The 21,217-nt window shown below is 42.5% G+C and overlaps 2 protein-coding genes across 9 annotated transcripts in view; one reads left to right on the forward strand and one right to left on the reverse strand.

Annotated features, from left to right (window-relative positions):
- Window positions 1-223: 223 nt before the first annotated feature.
- Window positions 224-10,128, reverse strand: prdm10 (PR domain containing 10). Of its 4 annotated transcripts, none has more exons than XM_072391999.1 (23): window positions 10,082-10,128; window positions 8,900-9,034; window positions 8,486-8,647; window positions 8,271-8,330; window positions 8,082-8,186; window positions 7,747-7,921; window positions 7,067-7,308; window positions 6,331-6,531; window positions 6,154-6,226; window positions 5,941-6,040; window positions 5,712-5,832; window positions 5,341-5,610; window positions 4,672-5,016; window positions 4,208-4,363; window positions 3,943-4,122; window positions 3,760-3,870; window positions 3,407-3,607; window positions 3,156-3,299; window positions 2,747-2,917; window positions 2,453-2,590; window positions 2,195-2,369; window positions 1,991-2,088; window positions 224-1,077 (listed from the first exon to the last, which is right to left on the reverse strand). In XM_072391999.1, exons 2-23 carry the CDS (start codon window positions 8,969-8,971, stop codon window positions 892-894), a joined length of 3,486 nt encoding a protein of 1,161 aa, XP_072248100.1. In that variant the 5' UTR covers window positions 8,972-9,034; window positions 10,082-10,128; the 3' UTR covers window positions 224-891. The 4 variants fall into 4 exon arrangements, with proteins under 4 accessions (XP_072248100.1, XP_072248097.1, XP_072248098.1 ...); XM_072391996.1 differs by having other exon boundaries at window positions 5,923-6,040; XM_072391997.1 differs by having other exon boundaries at window positions 5,923-6,040; window positions 10,069-10,090.
- A 4,049-nt stretch (window positions 10,129-14,177) lies between these two features.
- The window catches only part of aplp2 (amyloid beta (A4) precursor-like protein 2), a 54,924-nt gene continuing 47,884 nt past the window's right edge, over window positions 14,178-21,217 (forward strand). For 2 of the 5 annotated variants that reach the window (XM_072392002.1, XM_072392004.1), the window contains exon 1: window positions 14,178-14,483. In XM_072392002.1, the coding sequence (XP_072248103.1) occupies window positions 14,412-14,483 (72 nt within the window). In that variant the 5' untranslated portion in view covers window positions 14,178-14,411. The remainder of the gene's footprint in view (window positions 14,484-21,217) is intronic. The other 3 variants (XM_072392000.1, XM_072392003.1, XM_072392001.1) reach the window with 2 other exon arrangements.

Genomic DNA, 21,217 nt, shown 5'->3' on the forward strand with positions numbered 1-21,217 from the left:
AGAGAACGATTTAGTCCTCCAGCACACTTCAGTCTGTGAAGATAAACTTTATGGGCTGTCATGAGTAAAACAATACTAAAAACAAAAAGGTAAACTATTAACTCTAAAGTCTTCATGACCTTTACTATAGGATCCCTGATGCAAAACACGTGATTTAGTTACTATTCAGAGACGTCAAAGAATGGAGTCGACTGTGGCGGTAACAAAGACAACGATTTCAATATTAAAATAGCTCACGCTGAATTTTATGAACTCATGAGAATCTAACTTATAAATGAATGCACATTAACTGATGGAGGAAAACAACATCACATATCAGCAACAATGTACCGTAACATACAACAGATGATGTGCAATAGACAAGATCATGACCCGTTTTTGACATTTTATGCTGTATTTCTCCACATTTTCAAGTAATTTACAAATACAATACTTAAATGTGACATAACAAATATGCCAAACTGGCATTCGAAGCTGTAGAAGGACTCAGCTTTCCATCATTACTACATCAATAAGCAATTTTAAGGAAAGTGTTTTAAAAAATTCTATTCTCTAGTTCTAGTCTCCAGTGCATGTATTCAAAAACTAGTGTTCAGTTCAGTTTTTTATTATTTATATAATTCTGCTCAGAATAAAAACTTCACATTTTTCTGTCGACTGATTTTATTTTTCTCACAAAGTTCTGGTAACCTGCAAAGCAACAGCTCAATATTCAGACACATAAAACTGTGCTGATTCATTTCATCTCTGAAAGCACACAAATCTATACCCTTATGGATTTGATGGTGTACTCATTCATGTGCGTACAAGCTGCCGGGGGAGGGGGGGGGGCGGCGTGCATGATCAGTCTGTAGGTCTCCGCTGGACTTGCAAAGCTCATCACTGAACAGTTCATGGTTTTGTGATGTGAACTTCACTGGTGCCGCTGCCATTGGTGGTTGTGGTGATGATGTACTGTGTGGTGGCTTGCTGATTCGTGGTTTGTTCAAGATGTTCAGTCTGGGCCTGGGTTGTGCTCTGGGGAGGGGTCTGTTTCGTCTCCAGCTCACTCTGACCCTCTGAGATAACGTAGTGCGTCTGCAGGGATGACAGTGTTTCAAGTTACAAAACGTTCTTGTCTCTCTTAGTCTGTTTTACTACAATGTAAACCTGGCAATGATGAGGACAGGTCTCTAAAATAGTGTGCACAGATAAACAACTGTATTATTAAAACATTTCAAAACTATGTCTCACAATGGCTCGATCAGGCTCTGTTATCAATAAGATGAAAGTTTACTGATGTGATACAGAGAAGCCCCAATAAAGCAACTGTCCCCAAGGGAAAAAGTGTCTCAGCATGCTACAGCTGCTTACCACGTTGCTAAAATGTGCCACAGAATGCCCACACGCATGACATGCAGCACTATTTTTAAATGGTACACAAAGCTTTCAAAATGGAGGTAAAAACTGCTATCACCCTTTACTGATAAATGCATGTTTCTGGATTGTAACACGCCTTTAACTAGTTTATGGATTCTTCCATTTGGCATGTATTTGCTCTAACAGGAACACTACACTATACATTAGATGCAGATCTCAAGTTTTAGGCCATTTCCATGCATCAACTGCAGGATTTCACAGGGAACTTTTTTTGGGTACATAAAAAAAAAGAAAACTGACAACAGACGAAATGTGCAGGCTTACATGATGGCACAGTTGTTCACAGTTCGATGTGCTGAACACCTAAATGATGGTTTTATACCTTGTACTAAGCTACAGGAGATATGTATTTTTATGTGGATAACAAAAAAACAACTAAATTACTGTCTGAAATATATATGATTATATTGTCTCAAGTCCAGCTACACTGTATCACTGCTACTTTCAAAACCTAACATCTACATTGTTCTCACTCTGCATGAATCTACAGGGACACAGAGAGCCCCGAACCCCCCCAAAACATTAGTTATTTTCACCTAACAAATATTCACTTCACTCAGCTTCCACTCACCGTTTTCACCTGGTTACTGTTGACTCCAGATACAGGGGTGCTAGCTTCAGCTATCACATACTGAGCATGAGGTAGAGCCATCATTTGGATCTCAGATGCTGGAACAGTAAGAAGGTGATATATGATCCTGTCCTCTAATCATACAGCACAGAACCATCAAAAGGCACACAGCCTGACTAGATATGAGAGTGATGTAGGACTCACGGTAGCCACGGTAGTTCCAGTTTCCAGGTATGTAAGCGTGCTGCACAGCGCCCTGCTGCTGGGTGCTGTTTGCTTGGAGGGTGTGACTCTGGGCTAAAGTGACGGGGGTCAGCTGAGCAGGGCTCAGCTCCTGACTGGGCTGCTGAGAGCTGGGGCTAAGAGGTTGACTGGTACCCTGAAAGAGGGAGAGAGGATGCTTTTTAAGTTCTCTTCACCTCCTATAAAGTTTAAAAACTAACCAATGGCCTCTGGGTTTACCTGTGTGGCACCTTGTCCGCTGCCTGAGGACTCAGAGACCTGGATGTGTTGTACCTGGATGGAGTGCTGACTGTAACCATGAGGGTCATGGAGCTGGCTCACATCTACTGTCGGGGCCTGGGAATGTGGGGAGGAAGCCTGGGAAATAGACATTGAAATAGACTTTATAACTTGAAGTTTTAAAAGTACACCAAGAAATTAGATGCATTTCACCTGCTAAAAAGTCTCATACTAACTCAAACACTTTTGAGTTAAGATACTTTTAGCAGATACTCTGCTCTCTGAGGAGCTTACCGGAGCTACCTGGACCACCTGGAGCTGAATGTGTTGCGGCTGGGACAGGCTGCCTCCTGCCTGAGAGACGGGGATATACTGGATTCTCTGGTAGTCTCCCTGTGCTGTTCGGTAGTCTGAGGTCAGAGTTTGAGAAAGTTCTGTCATAGCCTGGGTCAGTAGGTCTGTGGTCTGTGGGGAAAAATCAAATAAATACATCACACAGTTAATATCATACAGAGAGACATATAATATTTGTTGCACATTAGAGGACCTTCCAAAAGGGTGTATATGCTCGTTTCTACGACAAATGTGCATCTAGTATCCTTTTAGTCCACTGTGAGACACTTCTTTGTCTTTCTGATTCGACGTCAATGCGTTTTTCATCTTTTAAAGAATATTCTGATCATTTTTAGGCATGTGTTCTTACCACTACAGCCTCGGCAGTGGTACCGTCTGCACTGATGACTGCAGGAGCACTACTGATTACAGCTGTGGTCAGAGGAGCCTGGATGGTGTTGGCCAGCTGGGCGAACTCTGGATGTTTTTTTCTGATGTGCTGCACCATCTTGGTCTGAGAAACAGGAACACAGTGAGAACAGTCTTTTTCATGCAAATTATTACCACAAAACCAATTGATCTGAATGAGGAGATACCTTGTTTTAATAAAGTTCCACTAACCTTGCTGCTGTACTGTTTGGCACAGTGAGGGCAGCAGACCGGTGCTGTTGCGATGGTACCAGTAAGCTGGGTGTGCGTACTCAACATGGGGTCAGGCTCGCCAGGAGCAGCTGGACGCAACTTCCGGATGCTGGGAGGCAATTCTGCCCCGGGATGGTTTTTCAGTATGTGAGCTTTTCTTTTACTAGCACTCTTGTACACCTGCAGAAACATAAATTAGTTAAAGAAACATATTGTCTGCAGTTTGAAAAGAAGCAGAGGATCAATGCGAGGCATGAATTTTCACACCGACACTGTAGCAGGTGTCTCATTCAAACTCAGAGGACAGAAGAAGGAAAAAGAAAAACACAAACCTTGTCACAATATTGGCAGAAGTAATCTCTGTTGGGTTTGATGATTGGCAGCGTTAGCTCAGGCACGTCATCAATACGCATCTCTGGATGACGCTTGGACAAATGATTAACCTGCAACCAGAAAAACAGAGCTAAGTCTCCTGGAATTCAATATCCAATAAAGATATGAGAGCTGAAGCTCACCAGCATTCCCCTGCGCCGAAATCCCATCATGCATGCTCTGCATTTGAACACAAAGCTCTCAAAGTCGGTGGTGGGGACCTTCATTTTGAGGGCTTTGGATCGATGGATACGGTCAGCCTTCTTGGCTTCTCTATCTGGATTGTGCATGCGCTGCATATGCTCCCGCAGCTTATCTTTCCTCTGAATTGCAAAGGAGAATAAAAGTCACATGAGAATTCACAACCCTGTTAAGTAACACAATGCCTGTTATCCCAATTCATCTCACCTTGAATTGTTTGCCACATGTAGAGCACAGAAAGTCCTTACGGTCTGAGTGGCGCAACATGTGTAAACGCAGCTTGTCTGGTCGACAGAAGGCCTTTTCACAGTCTGGACACTGAAAGATCTTCTCTGAATGAAAGCAGCGAATATGTTTCTTCACCTAAGGACGAGAACATTTATATTTGAACATATTTCCTAAAATGACTCAAAGATGTGGTCACAAGAACATCAAGCTTCCTGGACTTAGTCGTGTACACTTCAGCTGCTCTTTTCATCAACGTATCTTCAAGGCAGAACCTGGTAACCTTGACCAGAAGTTGGACTTAGCTTGAAAATTTAAATCAATACAACTTCCAGGTTCCTCCCCTCTCCCTCTCTGCTGTGCTTCAGCTCTGCAACCTGCAAAGGAGGCTGTCATTCACACACAAGCTGGTCACTACAGCAGTTGTTAGCACAGTAACCACTAACCTGGATAAAGTCACTAAACGTCTTCTTGCAGGAGGGACAAGTAAAGCAGCCGTCCACAGAATGCACCTCGACGTGGTCTTTCAGCAGTTCTAGCCTTTCGAATGTTTCTGGACATAAGAGACAAGAGTAGGAGCGGTTCTCTGTGTGCACCAGAAGATGCTCCTCCAGGGCCGAGTCACTCACAAAGCTTTTGCTGCAAATGTGGCAGGAAAAGGCGTAGGCGTCTCGACCGTGGACGCGCAGGTGCTGATCCAGCTTGTCTTTTTCTCGGAAGGCCTTGCCACAGTGGGTGCATTTAAAAGGACGGAAACTTTTCCTGATGAAAAGGTGCTGCAGCGCTGCATTCTGAAAGGGAAGATAGAGAGAGATTCACTAAGAGAAACCCACAATATGTTTTATGACAACTTATCTGAAGAGACACATGGAAAAAAAAAAAATCAATAGATGCAATATAGTGTGTCAGAGGATCCATTTCACACATGAACATTTCCACAGTACAAAAGAAATCATTAAACTCTCTGCCTTCCGAACATCCTCTTGGTTGTTCCTACCTGTACATCCATCTGTGAGGTGAGCACGCATTGAAGAAGAGAGACACACTGTTGTAAAGCACAATGACACCAAATACAGTCTCTCTTCAGGAGAAAAGCACAAAGTCTCCAGTCTTACCCGTATTCTCTTTGCACGACGCATTTCCTGCGATGTGAGATGGGCATCTGATTGGCTGCTCTGTGCTGGGTCGTCCTTTAATGAAACAGAAAGGTCTGTATTGGAGGGTGGCATTATGGACTCTGGGACTGGTTCCCCAGCAGGAGGTTCGAGCTGACCCTCAGCCTCAGTCCCAGCCTCCCCATCCGTCTCCAGCTCCACCTCTTTCAGCCCGTTCTGAACTCCTTCCATCCGTTCCTCAAGCGGCTTCTCTGTCAATTCCAGCATTTCCTAAATAAAAAAGATCATTGGAAAATTAAACTTTTTTTTTTTTCCATAATGTCATTGAACTAATCCTTCAGCCAATACAGCATAAATTAATGTTCCCTAACTGTTGTCTTGTCCCCACTGGCATCAATTGGTGGATCTAAACGTATAAATTTAGGTGGCCGTCCAGGTCTTCTTCCTGTCCCAAATCTCTTCCGGCCCCTTCCTCGGCCCCGGCCCCTGGATCTGGGAGCAGAAAGACAACAAGCGGATCACATGAATGTGGTGGAAATAAAAACATATAACATGAACTTAGGTGGTGAAAAATGTTTCAACCTTGTAACAGAGCTTAACTTGTCATCGTGCATGTTGAGATGTTGCTGCAGTTGCTCTGAGCTCACAAAGCGGCGGTTACACTCATAACAAGGCCAGTTCTTCTCTTGTTCCCGAAGCACTGCCCAAAAAACAAGAGAAAGTGAGAACCACAGCGACTTAACACCACATATAGTTTGTAGTGAGAGGCTGAGACAGTGTTGTTACCAGACAAAGTAATCATGAAGTGCTCACCTTTCCTCTCCTCTTCTGTAACATCGTGGATCTTTTGATTTACAAACTCAGCATATGAGGCCGCATACCATACCTGCAAAAAAATATCTACATTTTAGACTTTGTTGGCTCCAGTTTGACTGGAAGGTACCACTTTAAGAAGCAGACACAAGACAATTTAATATAACGCTCACTGACCTTTAGCTCTTGCTTCGGTTGGATGTTCTTGATGGTTGTGTAAAATATTTCTGAGCCGTACTGATAGGCAACTAAGTTCTGCTCCAGGTGATTCTGAGCAGGTCTCACAAACATCATCCAGTTACAGCTGTCTTCATCAGAAAGGTCCAACCACATGTCATTAGACTTCTCTCCGTCCTTCTCTGCATCCAGCATGCACACCTAAGACAAATGGCACAGTTACATGAACAGTTATTTCCAGCTATGGTTACCTGGCCATTCAGTTGGACCGCTGTCCTTGTCCCAATATACATGCAAGGAAGCAGAATGGAGTTCTAAACCAAAGCATGTCCGACACCACAACGCTGTGGACTGTGTGAGAAAATATTCCAGGATATTCTGCTGCTTCTTCCTATCTCTGGAGGAAAATCACAGTACAGGCAAGTATAGCCACCTTAAATGCACAGACGCTCTTTAAGCTGTTCAAATAATTACTTTATTGAGCTGATGCTTTGGTTAAAAAAATAAATCAGGATTTTATGAGAGCAGGGTGGCACTCCGGAAATGATTTAAGTGATCGTGAGTTGACACGTTGTCTTAATGGGCTGAATCTGATTCACAATTTCTGACGTGTTTAGCCGTCTTTTGATTGTCTCAACATCCACTTGAGATTTGCTGTTTTTACAAAAAGATGCAAAATGATGGAAGCATTGTTTACCAAGCTGAGCACACATCGCCGTACACAGTGATGACTTACTTTCAAGTGAATGTAGTGGTCCTGCAGTTCACTCTGTGGAACCAGTGGCCCCTCCACAGGACCAAACTGTGTGCGCTTTGGGATGCGTCTCTTGGAGAACACCCCACCTAGGAAGCGGTCGATGTAGAGGACTAAAGGCAGGCTGGCCCTCGCCTTCGACATCACCGGCCGGTTGGGGATGGGATGCAGAGGACCGTGTGTCAGACAGACCGAGGGGTTGGCGTTGTTACACTCCTCGCACCCTGAGACAAATGCAATCAGTTATCGAGCTGTTAAGATGGTTACATAACATGTGTAGACATAAATAGTGGAAACAAGATATTTTTGTTAAATTCATCCAAATGATTGAAGTCTGCTAAAATAATTACTTCTGCAGAATTTTACTTTACATTGTTTGTGAGGAACTGTTTCTTTGACCATAAAAACATGACATATGTGCCACTTTTGATTGGATCTTTACGCAAGCACAGGATATAAAACTCAGCTCAACACGTTCGGTAACTCAGCTCAACACGTTCGGTAACTCAGCTCAACACGTTCGGTAACTCAGCTCAACATGTTCGGTAACTCAGCTCAACATGTTCGGTAACTCAGCTCAACATGTTCGGTAACTCAGCTCAACATGTTTGGTAACTCAGCTCAACATGTTCGGTTGCCCGACAGCACCGGACTTCACTCACAGAGGTTGTGAGGGTTGAATGACTGAGGCTGCCGCAGCTCCCAGTCATCCATCTCCGAGTCTTCATCCTCATCTTCGTCAGAGTCGTCTGTGGAGTCTGTGGCCCCGAGCGGGCTGGTGGGAGGGTCTGCGATGTCAGCCATGGCTGTGAGCGAGTTGGACACAGACAGCTGCTCCTGTATGTGGGGATTTTTACAGTCATTGTTCAGTTTATGTTTTTGAGAACAACAACGACAAATTCTAAACCTCTTGTATTTGTACAGGAAACTAAAATATATACTGAGAGAAAACATAGACTTTTTTTGAGGATATCACACAAAAACAGTGTGTCCTCACCTGAGAAACTGGCTCCAGGAGGGCTTGTGGGGCGTCTGCTACATTACTGAGAACATGCAGATTGGCAGCATTCACGTTTTGTCCACCAGGCAGCAGAACTGTGACCTACAGGTGAGATTCAGTATGTTTTGTTGGTTATATAAAAACAATGTGGCATACAGTGAGCCTGGAGATGCCTGTTAAACCTACCTGCTGAGTTGTGCCATCCTGCTGAATGTAAGCCACCTGTGGCTGATCAGCAAATACAGTCTGAAAGAACATTTACAAAAGTCCAATAAGTAATTCAAGCTCATGTAAGCAGAATGCTAGTTTTAAACCTCAAACTCCACCTGCACATCAGAGCATGTTGTTCTGGTGATGAATGGATTCTGAATGTTTAAAAACCCTCTATACCAGACCTTTACCTGAGTGCCATCTGCAGGGTGTATGTAGACTAGCGTGTGCTCTGCGGACTCGACTGAAGTATAGGAGTTTCCGTCTGCTGTGTAAACCACCTGCTGCTCTCCCCTGTCCACCTGATCACCACTGTACACTATCTGGGCCACAGCGCTGCCTTCAAAATGCACCTAAAACATGAGCATACATAACACAAAGACTGTGAACCAAGTACAGCATCATTACATCCTATCCCACTTTTAGTAGGTAACTAATCGCTATTAGGAGGTACAACTCTTTAGTATTCACTGAAACGTCTGTGCAAACTCACTTTACTTAGCAGCAAAAATGGTCAATGGAAAAAGCAATTTTCCAGTCAAGTTTAGCCTAAATGATCACTTCCAATCTAACCGTTCAAAGACAGTTCAATCAGGAATGTATACCTGTGTGCCGTTGCTTGAATCATTGTTAACAGTCTGACTCCACACCGTGGATGGTTCCTGCTTCGTCTCCATGACAGCAGGGCACCAAGTCTGCCCCCAGCCACTTCAATCCTCTCCTGAGACAGCTAAGGATGCCTGAAAGGCACAGAGATAAGATCATGTAAGTAATTTTCATTATAATAACATGAGTTATAATGACGGTAATAATACCTCACACAAATTAAAGATGCAACTAATGGATTGACGTAAACACTTTCCAGTAGAGGTGTGTATATAAAGAAAATATATGAATGGATGCCTCTACTATCACTCTTTAATCAATGTCATAGTTTATTACTGGGCTTGTGTGGCAACAATGAGGCACTGCGGCAGACATCTCTGAGCTGAGCAGCACATCTGAAACTGAGATTTATGCATTAAACTGTAGAGTTTCGCTCGGCTGACAGGACACGCACGCCAAAATAAACCAGCATGTCACTTCGTGCACAGAGCGGTCACACGGGACTCTCAGCGGGGGTACGGGGCAAAAGCCGGTACGCTCACGAGGCCGCCTGGAGAATGACGCCTAAACAGAACCGCACGCCGGCACAAAAGCCAAGACGAAGAATCACGATTCTGTACACTCATTCCGAAATCCTAGTTGGTATAATCAATAAGAAAATCTTTCCCCCCCTATTTTAACCCCGCAGGTTCTCAGTCCCAACCGGACCATACCACAAAAACGAGCGCTGTAGAAACCCGGGCATTTACTGCACCGCAACATTAGCAATACGGCCGTGTAGTCCCACCGTAAGGCCGCGCGTTGAGGCTAACTCAACTTGTCACATCGCAGAAGACGAGCCACATTTTGACATTTTTAGCAGTACTGATAATGAAGCGCTAAATATCCGAATTATTTGGATAGACCCACCCGTCCCCCATTTCTAGTTGAGCCCAGCCCTTCAAGTTTACTGTGAACAAGGAAGAACGGGCTCCATTTTGGGTGGGACTAACAACAACGGCTACATCCAAAGAGACCTACAAAAAATAAATATATTTTCTACCGACATATATGCGCCAAAACAACCCATACATTTAAATTACACTAACAGAATGACCAGAGGACAGTTAAGAAACAGTACTACTAGCTTTTCAAACCCTGGTATTCTTAAATTTTGTAGAAAACGTACAAGTTGTTCTTACCTCAGAATGGTAGCTGCAGAGATGGCTGCATTGCATATATTAACATAATCTGCCTAGTAACACGCAGGAGCGTCGGCTCTGATTGGTGATTATTCACTTTGGCGCAAAAGCAACGTATTCTATTTTAAAAATGTTTTAGCGTAACGGTTTACTTACTCAGTCTATTTATGTAACGTAATATTTTAATGCGATATACACGACAATTTTGCTGCCTAATCTTCTACAAATGCTTATTTTCCAATTCAGTTGCCACATTTACAGCCAATCAGAAAAATGAGACTCTGAGGTCGTCCAATTGAATACAACCTGTTGTCCATAGAAACGTGTCCTTTTCTAAGCTAAAACTCCCTCGACTGTCCGATGGTATTTTACCATTCTTCTACCATATACTGAACATTTTGTCTTGTTTCTACATATAAAGAAAATGTGTATTTTTTAGTAAGGACGTAGATTTGACCTACAATTTGTAAATCAATCATAATCAGTTGACGCTTTACTCAGACTTCCGGTGAATATTTACAAAATAAGTCACTGAACAGATGCAACAATCACAATGTTATTATATTCTATGTAATTATGTTTTTAAATAAATAAACAATAAATGTTATGTTGTAAAAAATAGAAAATGCATATGTTTTAATCTACTCGTGAGTAAAAGTAATAAAGAAATTAATAGTTTTCAAATAAAGGTGGGGTTTTTTCCGTCTGCTTAGGTTTGTTCAGTATTTGACCAATGATAATGAAAAAGCTGGAAATCATTGATGACCTTTGAGAAGTTGAGTTCCTGTTTTTCACTGTGACCACTAAAGGGAGCCAAACAATCATGTTTTAAGTAGACAGCTCTGCTTTCTTTTCTTTTCTTTTCTTTTTTTTTTTACCTCTACTGTACACATGCATCCATCCATTTTTTACCAGCTCGATCCAATCCTTGATCACGGGTGGGCTGGAATCTATGCCAGCCGCCATTAGGGATGTACACCTTGAAAAGGATGTACCTCACAGAGCCTCACAGAAACCATGCCCTCACACTCCCTCATAGGGTCAATTTAGATCATCAGTTAACTTCACATGCATGTTTTTTGGAAGGTGAGAGGAAGACAGCTCACACATACATGGGGATAACATGCAGACTCCACACAGATGGACCCCAGGCAGAATTCAAACCAGGAACCCTCTTCCTGTGAGGCAATGGTGCGAGCCCCCACACCACCGTGCTGCCCAGGACAGATACAGATTGAAAAAAATAAAAGAAATAGCTCTAAAATCAACTGAATAAATAACTTTCATATGTGCGGAATCAATCAACTCAGCATTCAATGCTAAGTATTGCTATTGATTTTGTGTGTCTTGTAAATTTGATTTCAAACAGTAGAAATCCAATTTTTTTCTTTCCATTCAACTCTAAATAATCAACAATAACAAAAAATAGATGTGATTCTATCCAACTTTGTAAATACATTTAAACTGGGTTTGTTATACAGAGTTTTAACCCGCACTTGCGCATGTGTGAGGTCCAATAACTCCCAATGACAAATTGTGAGGTAAAATTATGAAAGCAGATTGAAAGCTTTGAGGGTAAAGTTGCCAGACTGAGAAGTCTTTGGTCATTGATGTAACAAACACCTCAGTGCTCACCATAAAAGAGCTTTGGAATAACAAAAGGACGTCCAACTTAACAGCCCTCCATCATCAGCCTTTATGATGGAGCAGCTGGAGGAAGCTGTGTAAAACGCATGATGCAACAACTACTTAGAGTTTTAGAAGCTGTAATTTAATGGCGCACCAAAGCTTGAGGAAAACGATTATCTGATCTAATGAGACACTTTGGGCAGAATTCCAAGCACAATATCACCACAACACCCGGTAGACATTTAGATACCATCTCTGCCGTGACTTATGGTAGGGGATAAAAATAATAATAAGAATTTTATTAAGAGAAAACTTTACAAAATGATATTACAAAATATCTTACAGGTGGTGCAGATAATCAAAGCGAGAGAAGGTCAATTTGTAGTGAAGTGAATTTTGAGAATGGAGTTAAAAGAGGACACTGAGCTCCAAAGATGGGAGCCCGAACAGCAAAGGTCTGATCACCTGTAGCGATAAGTCATGATTTCAGAACCGTTAGAAGCCCCCGCCCTCATCAGCAGAGACAGGGGGAAAGAACTCTTTCCAATCGGCTGGTTTCATATTGGCTAAAAATAAACTAAAAATCTAAATAAAAACAAGAATTTGTTTCTAGAGAAATCTAAAGCAAAGTAATCAGGTAATCTGGAGGTATCTGTTGGGAAAACTTCCACATCCAAAGATGAGTTTCAGCTAGTTTTAACAACATCGAATGACTAATGTTTCAAAATTAATAAATACTCTGAGTGTGCTGCCTGAAGCAAAGATCAAATTAACATGAAGTCTTCCTTTTAATGCGTAATCAGAGATAATTACACGAGACACTCCAGCAAGACAAAAATCAAATCACAGAAGTTTAATTGAGTTTAATTCATTGTGAGGGAGTTCATATAATGACCATATTTATGTAACTAGTTGAACAAAGACAGTGTAATCTTTATCGCTTCAGCAGTCGGAAGTACAAACACTTTTTCTATCATTGGTAAAAAGAGTAAAATTAATAATCAGATGAGCTTCCTGTTAGTTTCTGCACACAGACTTTAAAACATGTCCACCGAGCAGTTTTGTTAACAGAAGCCACATTCAGGTGTTTTACCCAACTAATGGAAGCTATACCACAAAGTTACACTACACAGTTACTAATATAAGCCTGGCATTCACACTTCAGTGATCAACTTGATGTAATGTCTTGAGCTTGAATATGTCTCCCACTTGACTGAGGTACGTATGGGAGTAAACTAAAAGGGAATAAATGTTATTATATTACTCTTTCAAATTTTGATACTTTTACCAAGAAGTGCCATCTCAACATGTTTTTAGATTAAAAGCATAAAGATTCTTATCATTATTGCTTTTTAGGGTTATCAAAAATAGGAACGTCAATGATTTTGGGACATTTGCTGGTAAATCTGTGAAGGATTTTTTAACAGTGGAGAAGTATTTCTCTGTTATGTTGGCAGTTTTGTTTTAAGTAAAGGATTAGTCTGCTTCTGCCACTGTTGTGTTATTATGATTAATATCACCATGCACGTTAAAACCCTTTCACAAAAAAAAGGGTCATGTCACAGAGCACAAGTAGACTATCAGACAGATAGATGCATTGATTAACAATCAAACAACATAAACAAATATGGAATGATGAGATATTACAAGAAACTCTAAACAGCTAAAAACAAACTAAGGACTCAAGGAAGTCACCAGACTGCATAACCATGGGGGTAGCAACAACAGCAAACTAGCAAATGACTGAGGACCAGAGAGCTATAAATACTGGGAGGTTAGGGGCTAACAGTAAACAGGTATGCATGGAGATGCCAAGACAACCGGGGAAGGGATATCTAGGGGTGGAAGACAAGTAAATAGGACTAAACACTACACTGCAGAAACTACACTAAACCAAAGGCTGAGATGAATCAGAAAATAAGAAGAGTATGACGACACTAAACTAAAGAAAGCTAGAAACTACACAGGACACAAACAGAATACAAACCTTCTGCCTCAAACAAGACTATAGAAGAATCAAACACAGAAGACTGAAACTACACCAGAGTACAGAAAGAAAAGGGCCCTACAGCTCAAACAGAAACTGAACCTAAACACAGAGGAGACAAACCAGAGGCGCTAATGATGAATAAACCAGAGGAAAGAACAGAAAGCAAAGCAATGACACCAAAAAAATAAAAGGCAAATAATAAACAAGAATCTTAGCAAAACATTAACTACAACCCCACGAACATACATCAACAGAGCTGCTCCCTAAACTGCCTGTTGCAGGTGAATATGGTGGAGCAGAATCACGTGCTGAGACAAAAGAGAAGAAATCACAAATGCGTTGTCTTCCAGGTGCTCATCAGCTGTTGAGTTCAGTGTTGCATGTGTAAATATCCCCTGCACCGGTGTGTTTGTGGACGGACGCCTGGCGGCGCTCTGCTGCGGGTGGGATCAGATGAGGCAGAGGAGGGAGGAGGCAGCTGAGGCAGAGCAGCCGCGCCACAGTCCACATTTCCAGAGGAGCCCGACTCTCAGTCCCTTCCAACGTTTTCTGTCGAGCTCTGTGAACCAAACAAGCGCCGCAGCTCTCCGTGATCGACTCTGAAGTTCTTGCCCGGACTTGGTTTGCTCCTCATTCTCCTGGACGTCAGCTCGCGCATATAGCAGAGAGGATATAAGTTATTTACAGCAGCAGATCCGGAGCTCCTGGAAGATGGGTTCAGTCCCAGCGGTATCTGTCCTCGTTTTGGGGATTGTGGTTCCAGCGTTGGCCGGCTATATTGAGGTAGGCGTTATGAAATGTTTCAGATTTATTGTGTGGCAGGTCATTCTCACCTTAACTCTCATCATCAGAGTGGCTTCTGATGGAAAGGCAAATGTTTTCGACCTCATTATTTGTCTTCTCTTCCCATGAGGCACTCTCGACTCAGCTCTGATTTCCTAACGAATGATTTCTGTCGCCTCATGTGAAATGTATTGATCAGTCTGCAGCCAAGATTCCCACTAAAAAGCGGAACTGATCATTTCACTTAGTGTTTGCAGGGTATAATTGCTTCCACGCAGCTTTAAACGCATAAAATATAATCAGATATATTAGATCTGGTTAAATATTAATCAGCTTGCTTCCAGGTCATTGTACACCTCATGCTTGAGCTGTGATTGCAGTTTGTTGGTGAGTTTTTACAGTACGGGGCCAGAGTGTCCTGTAAGCTTGAATTATAGCAGGGTTTGCTGCAGAGATCAGAGGAAAGACAACTGGCGCTTAGTTAGGCCTTTGGGGACACACTGGACCTCTGCAATGGATCAGAGCTGTGTGCAACCTGCTGGACACCATTTAGAAAAGGAAATCCTTCATTTACGCACTCAAGTTGTGGCTTTTCCTGTCTCAACAGGATGGCCTCCTTTTACACCAGACAGTCTCTGCTCAGCAGTGGGTCTCATTTTAATTAGCTTGTAGTCCATAATACATTTAGAACTACTGAAATAGCATTCAACAGCTGGTTTCTTGGTTTCCAAATCCTAAAACACTCCCAGTCAGACATTAACCTGCCCGATGGCCTATTTTCTTGCTGGCTTAAGAGTTATTGTTCCTGGACTCTGATGCCTGCGGTGTCACACATGTGTGTCATAGGATAACAATGCACCCATTTTCAGACCAAAGAAGCCCCACAGCCTCACCCCCCAGAAGGTAAACCCAAGTGTATCAGCTTAACCACGACAAAACATTTTTAATGAGACGTCTCCTCCTGGCACCGCTCTGTGCTGTGCAAAGTAAGTACTTATCAGGGAATGTCTTTGCCTGCCTTTGCAATAAAAAAAAAAAAAACTCGGCCATTTTGAGGCAGCATTGGCTGGCATTGTGTGGAGGGAAATAATGGTTATTATGTCCCCAACAGAAATCTGTGCTGCTGCATTCTGTACAAAAGGCTTGTCCCTTGTGAAATGATTTCCTCCTCAATCAGCCTCCCGAGCCGCACAGACCTGCTGGTCGATACTTTACAGACCCTCCTGAGATGATTAATGGGGGAGATCAATGGATTTTCCCTGATCATTCACCCAGATTAAATTGAGAAATTTATGGTGTCTGCTGTGTATCCTGACTGTAAGGAGCACACTGAGGTTTCCCATGGATGAATCAATGCTGAAGGACGGGGTCTTTTTCTTTGTTGGGCACTTCTTGTAGAACCCCACATTCAAAGTGAGGATATTCATCATCTGCCTTCTTTGTCTGCAAATACACTGACGGCAAGAAGCAGAAGGTTTTATTCTGGATTGATACTTAACTGATATCCACATAGATTTGTTGGGAACTGAAAAGATCAAACAAATATTTATGATTTAACTTTGCAAAACAACATGGGGTTATATCTTCAATTGATTTAAGTTATAGCTTAACATCATGTTAAATTTGAAAGTTTTCCTTTCTTAGACAGGACAATGATTGTCTTACTTTCAGCAAAGCCCAACTACCTGCTTGTGATTGCTGATTTTTGCCAGTGAACGTGTGACTTTGGACAGACTGCTGTGGTGGATTTGTAACTGCAGCCGTGGACATCGGGCTTGAGTTTAAGAGCTGGTGGGAGCTGCTCATGCTCGTCCACCTTCCATTGTTCCTCATGTCATTGTAACCGTCAGTGCTCTTGTAGTTCCTCTTTATTTTTCAAGCGGTTTGGGATTAGCCAGTTACTTCAGCTGTGTAAACATTTTTGTTTTGTCAGATACCTGTGAGAGCACCAGATTCTGAGCTTTTGTTTCTTCAGCTGGGCTTTAGCCCTGTCATCCGAGCATCTGTGTCACAGGCGCTGCAGGCCAGAGAAGAGACGATTTCATATGGAAAAAACAAAACCACAACAACAATCAAGGCTTTCATTTCAATTTCACTCACTCATGGAAAATCCAGAGGAGTGAGCAGCTGGATCTCTGCTGGAGATAATTTGAAAATGAGGCGTGTGCTGGAACCACAAACAAGTCTCCCCAGAGAATTGCATCACTTTGAGGCATTCGCTGATATGGCTCCCACTGGATTAATAGAGTACAGAATATCTGGAACAGTTAATGCATACGGTGCATTGTTTAATCTCTGCTGGTTTAAGCAGCAGAGATTATCACAACCATGAAAAAGTGTTTTGCAACACCACATCATTTTTGTTAGGGTCATACATTTTAAATGTGATCATTTCGCTCCAGCTGGATTGTAGCGTCAATTATATCAACATGTGTCTAAATTCGAGGCATGATTGAGCTTGTATGGAAGAGACTGTAGGGTTAACTCATGCGGGTGGAGGAACTTTGGTCTTTTAGAGTCTTCTTGTAAACACGCTGCAGACAGCGGCTGTAGAAGAAAGGCTGGATAATTGTGAAAGATCTGTGCAGCAAAGAAACGACTGTGGTGTTGAGCTTAATGCTCCTCGGTTGCAGCCCTGTTGCAGCAGCATTTTTCCTCTCATCATCCAAAGTCCGTGTGTGTGCTTCTCTGCGTGTGAGCTTGTAGGCGAGCATTGATATGAAGGCGTGCTGCTGTGTGCTTTCATGTTTGTATTTGCTCTGGATATGTGGGGTGATGGTGAACAACTGGTTGGGTTTATTGGGGTGGGCTTGATGGAGGTGTTGAATTGATTCTGAGGGCCTTTTGTGTGCCCCTGAATAGCCTGAGACAACCCAGGGTGTTGTAAACTTGCAGGGTGATCCAGAAAGGAGGGAACGCTTCACTTGTGGAGGAAAAAAAAAAACAATCAGCAGCACTTGAATTTGATAAAGATCTCTTAACATATCCTAGGAGCACAGTCCAAACCTCCCGCTGGCTGTTTCTTTTCTCTCCAGCTGCAAAGATTGCCTTTCTGACTTTCAGGTTCAGCCGTATTGAATGAGCTTCATGCGCTTCATCTGCAGAGAATCCGCCTGACTTGCCCTTGAATTTGTAGATTAGAGGCTAAAACCTTGCTTTGAGTTGTTGGGACTGCCCCGTATCTCGTGAATCCTCTTAGCAACAAGAAATACTGGGTGCTTATAGATCTGCAAAGAGAAAGGTACTAATCCTCGAGCCCTGCCACATAGACACACACACTCTCTCTCACGTCACCCACCCACTCAGACAAACCCTCATTTCCACACCCTGCAGAGGCAAACTGACTTCAAAGTGGCACAGAACACAGTGACTCACCTATGTGTAACATCAGTGGTGTTTGCTCCACACTAAAGTCAGATCTGTGCTCTGTGACTAACAGTAGGAAGGGATGTCTGATTGAATCTAAGCCTTTAATCTCTGGGCTTTCATTCCCTCAAAGATACCTTCCTGCCACTCGGCAGATTTCTGTCTCCCTCCGTCTCCTACTTAAACTGCCTCGGCTGTTTCTCCCTCCAAGCTCGTGCATGTCTCCTGGAGTGATTCCATCGACAGACACACTCTCGGCTCATCCCGAGGATTTAAATAGAGAGGCCTCATCAGGCGAGCCTTGTTCTCACGATGCCGGGCTTTGTCTTTCAGGCTCTGCCTGCACTCTAATTATCCTATGTGAAGGGAGTATTCTCCTTATTTTTTCTTTGAACTGCTTGTGTGTCTGTGTACGAATGTGTTTTGTGGATCCTCTCACAGTTCAGCTCATCACATATTTAGTCGTTTTTTTCTCGGCGAGAGATCCAAAGCAGTGGGTACTTGGGACGGAGTGAGTGAGTTCAGATCAGCACACCCATGACTGCACATCTCTTAAGTTGCATCATATGTAGGGCAATCTGCACAGCCGTGTCAATCCTCCCCGTGTGCATGCAGTCAAGGTGACTGCTGCTATACCTGAGCCGGTGTGTTTTCAACAGTCGCCTCCCTCAGCACGGCTGTGCAACAATTTCCTTTGTCCGTTTTTTGTGCTCAGGAATGCATAGCCTGAAGTGCAAACATTGTCCTTTATTGTGCTGTGAGCAGCTCCTTTCCTCTGATAGCACTGAAAATAAAGACACACTGTGGCAAATTCAATGGAGAAACGTGTCCTCTTTAATCCCTTTAAGAGGAGCCCTGCCATTTCAGACTTTATTTTTTAATGTGCTTTCTGTTTGTCAGTGTAGGTGGGTTAAACCCTGTCAACCCCCTGCTCGGTCTGTGTGTGTCTGTGTGTGTGTGTGCGTGGAGAGAGTCCCTGTGGCTCTGTGAGTCACTCTTGCTTCCTCAAATTTTCTTCCTATGAATAAAATATCTGCTGTGCTATCTATGAGTTACAGTGCACTTGTATCTGGGCTCATGGCCCCGCCTGTCTCGTCTTCGGTCCCTGTTTGTCCACATGTGAGCAAGACTTCCACTGTTGTTGCCTCCTGGGTTTTTTCCAGGTGTGTAAGATCTCATTTTGGAAGACCAGTGAGCCACACTCAGGCCCGGGTGAGGCCTTTGCTCTGATTTACACACACACACACACATATATATATATATATATATATATATATATATATATATATATATATATATATATATTTTTTTTTTTAACTACAGGTAACACAACATGGAATGAGATGGAGGCAGACAGTTGCTTCCTGCAGTTTCCAGATAATAAAAGAACATTATTTATTCCAGGTTCATTCTTTATAGTCCCGTGAACCCATTTTCAGCTCATTTTTGTATTTCTTTTTAAATAAGCTTATTTAAATCAGGCAGTTCGCTACTAATGTGACTTTTCTCAGTAGATGTTATAGTTTTTTTAAGTTTTTTTTTTTTTTTTTATCTTTTCCTGTTCACAAGCAGGTCTGTCTGTCTCAGATATCTGTTTGTTTTGTCTGGATTTACATGCAGTATACCAGGAGACCTTCTGATGTTTTCCATCTTTGTGTCATTTAGAACGATTGCTGACACACAGTCTGTTCTTTTCTTGTTTGTAATGATTTGAGATGCAAAAGAAGTCCTGTTTGATTAGGTTCTCCGCTTTAACTTATCTTCATTCAGCTGTAGAAAAGCAGAGGCCTGTGGTTTTGTGCTTGAGTGAGGAATGAGATGGTTCTCTTGTCTTGATAAGCCGAATGACTGGCCGGCCGCCTTTCGGCCAGCATTTTCTGTTTTGCTGAGCAACGTTGAACAAATACCCCATCCTCTGCCAGTGAAAACAGAACATGTTAGTTCCAGCTGCCTCCCTGTCCGTCTGAATGCCTGCTGAGCTTCCTCCACATCACTCCCCTCTTTACCCCCCTTCCTGTTGTAGAATCAGTATCTTCCAGGCTACCAAGGGCAGCTTGGACTTCATGTTGTGTCTTTCGTTTTTATCATCTTTTTTTTTTTTTTTGGTTCCTCAGGAGAGGAGGGATGAAAATGTCTGTGCAATAAGAGATAGAAGCATTGCGGTGTAACTGTATACCCCCAGAGAGAGGCCTGTGCTGCTGCCGCTGTCGGTGTTCAGACTGTGTGATGGCCCTGTTAGCAGCCTGTCTGATGCAGCATTTTCTCAAGGAGAAGGTGGCCAAGGACAAACAGTAGCCGCGTAGGACGGTCCACTTGGGACATGGAAACAACAAGGCGAGATTTCGCTCTCAAAGGAAAGGGAGAAAAGCTGGTTCTCTGAAGCAAAAACAGTATTTATGTACATTAATAGAAGAAAATGTTTCCTTTGAGCTCTACTCCCTTATCATCCTTAAGCTCGTTTCTTTCCAGCACCATGTTTAGTTCAATTATAGGTACTCGTGCCTATAAGACCCAAAGCCGAGCAGCAGATTTGCTCCCTGCCCTCACGAATATAACAAATTATATTTGTGCATCATATGATTTCATGTGAAGGCAAAACAAAAGTGAATCTCCACGGTCTGAAATGATGGAATGTGAGACATTAATGGAGCTTGAATGCTGCTGCAATGAAAAGTCGCCAATAAACAAGGAGAAGCATGCGGTACATAATTTCACTGAGATTGAATAAAGCAACTTTCCATCCTGCATGAATTTAAATGATCACATTTAAAGGGATCATTTCTACATTATTACTTGTCTTGAAGAAGCAGGGTGTTTATGATGAATCAATAGTTAAATTGATAATAAAACCAGGTTATATTTGCTTTTTTTAATTTTTTTTTTTATTCAAAGTTAATACCTAATGTTCTGTTGATCTGCTTTCCAGTCAATCAATAAATAGTTTCTGCACCCTTCGAGCACCTCACTGTACCGTTTCTGTATATGAACGATGTTCGAAGCCTGATTGGAGGCAGCATGTTGAACATTCTGATCTGGTAGTGTCTTAGCTATGACCCTCGTATTATCCGAGTGACCAGTAGGGGTTACTTATCTGGCACAAGAAATTATTACTCACTTATTCTCACTCTTAAAGCCACAACAATCGTGCATCAAACCACAAATTCAGAGCTTTGTGAGAGGCTGGGTTGAAGGTCTGTAAATTGACATCACTTTTTGTTTCAGCCGCTTCCAATTTTGCATAATACTGTCAGAAAATTTCTTTTTTTTGTCACAAAACAGCAGCTAATGATTGCTGCAGCTGCACACACCTCTATCAGCGTTTTTATCTGAGATAAAAACCAGTCAAGCACTCCAGAGAATTCCATTAG

Source organism: Leuresthes tenuis, unplaced genomic scaffold, assembly GCF_036924035.1.
Source record: "Leuresthes tenuis unplaced genomic scaffold, fLeuTen1.0.hap1 SCAF_9, whole genome shotgun sequence".
Classification (NCBI taxonomy): domain Eukaryota; kingdom Metazoa; phylum Chordata; class Actinopteri; order Atheriniformes; family Atherinopsidae; genus Leuresthes; species Leuresthes tenuis.

Excerpts from the sequence above, each read along its gene's own strand:
- prdm10 (XM_072391996.1), bottom strand. The coding sequence starts at position 8,971 with ATGGAGACGAAGCAGGAACCATCCACGGTGTGGAGTCAGACTGTTAAC. Across the intron at positions 2,918-3,155 it reads CCACTGCCGAGGCTGTAGTG|ACCACAGACCTACTGACCCA; the intron begins GTAAGAACACAT and ends TTTTCCCCACAG. Across the intron at positions 2,370-2,452 it reads GCGGACAAGGTGCCACACAG|GGTACCAGTCAACCTCTTAG; the intron begins GTAAACCCAGAG and ends TCCCTCTTTCAG.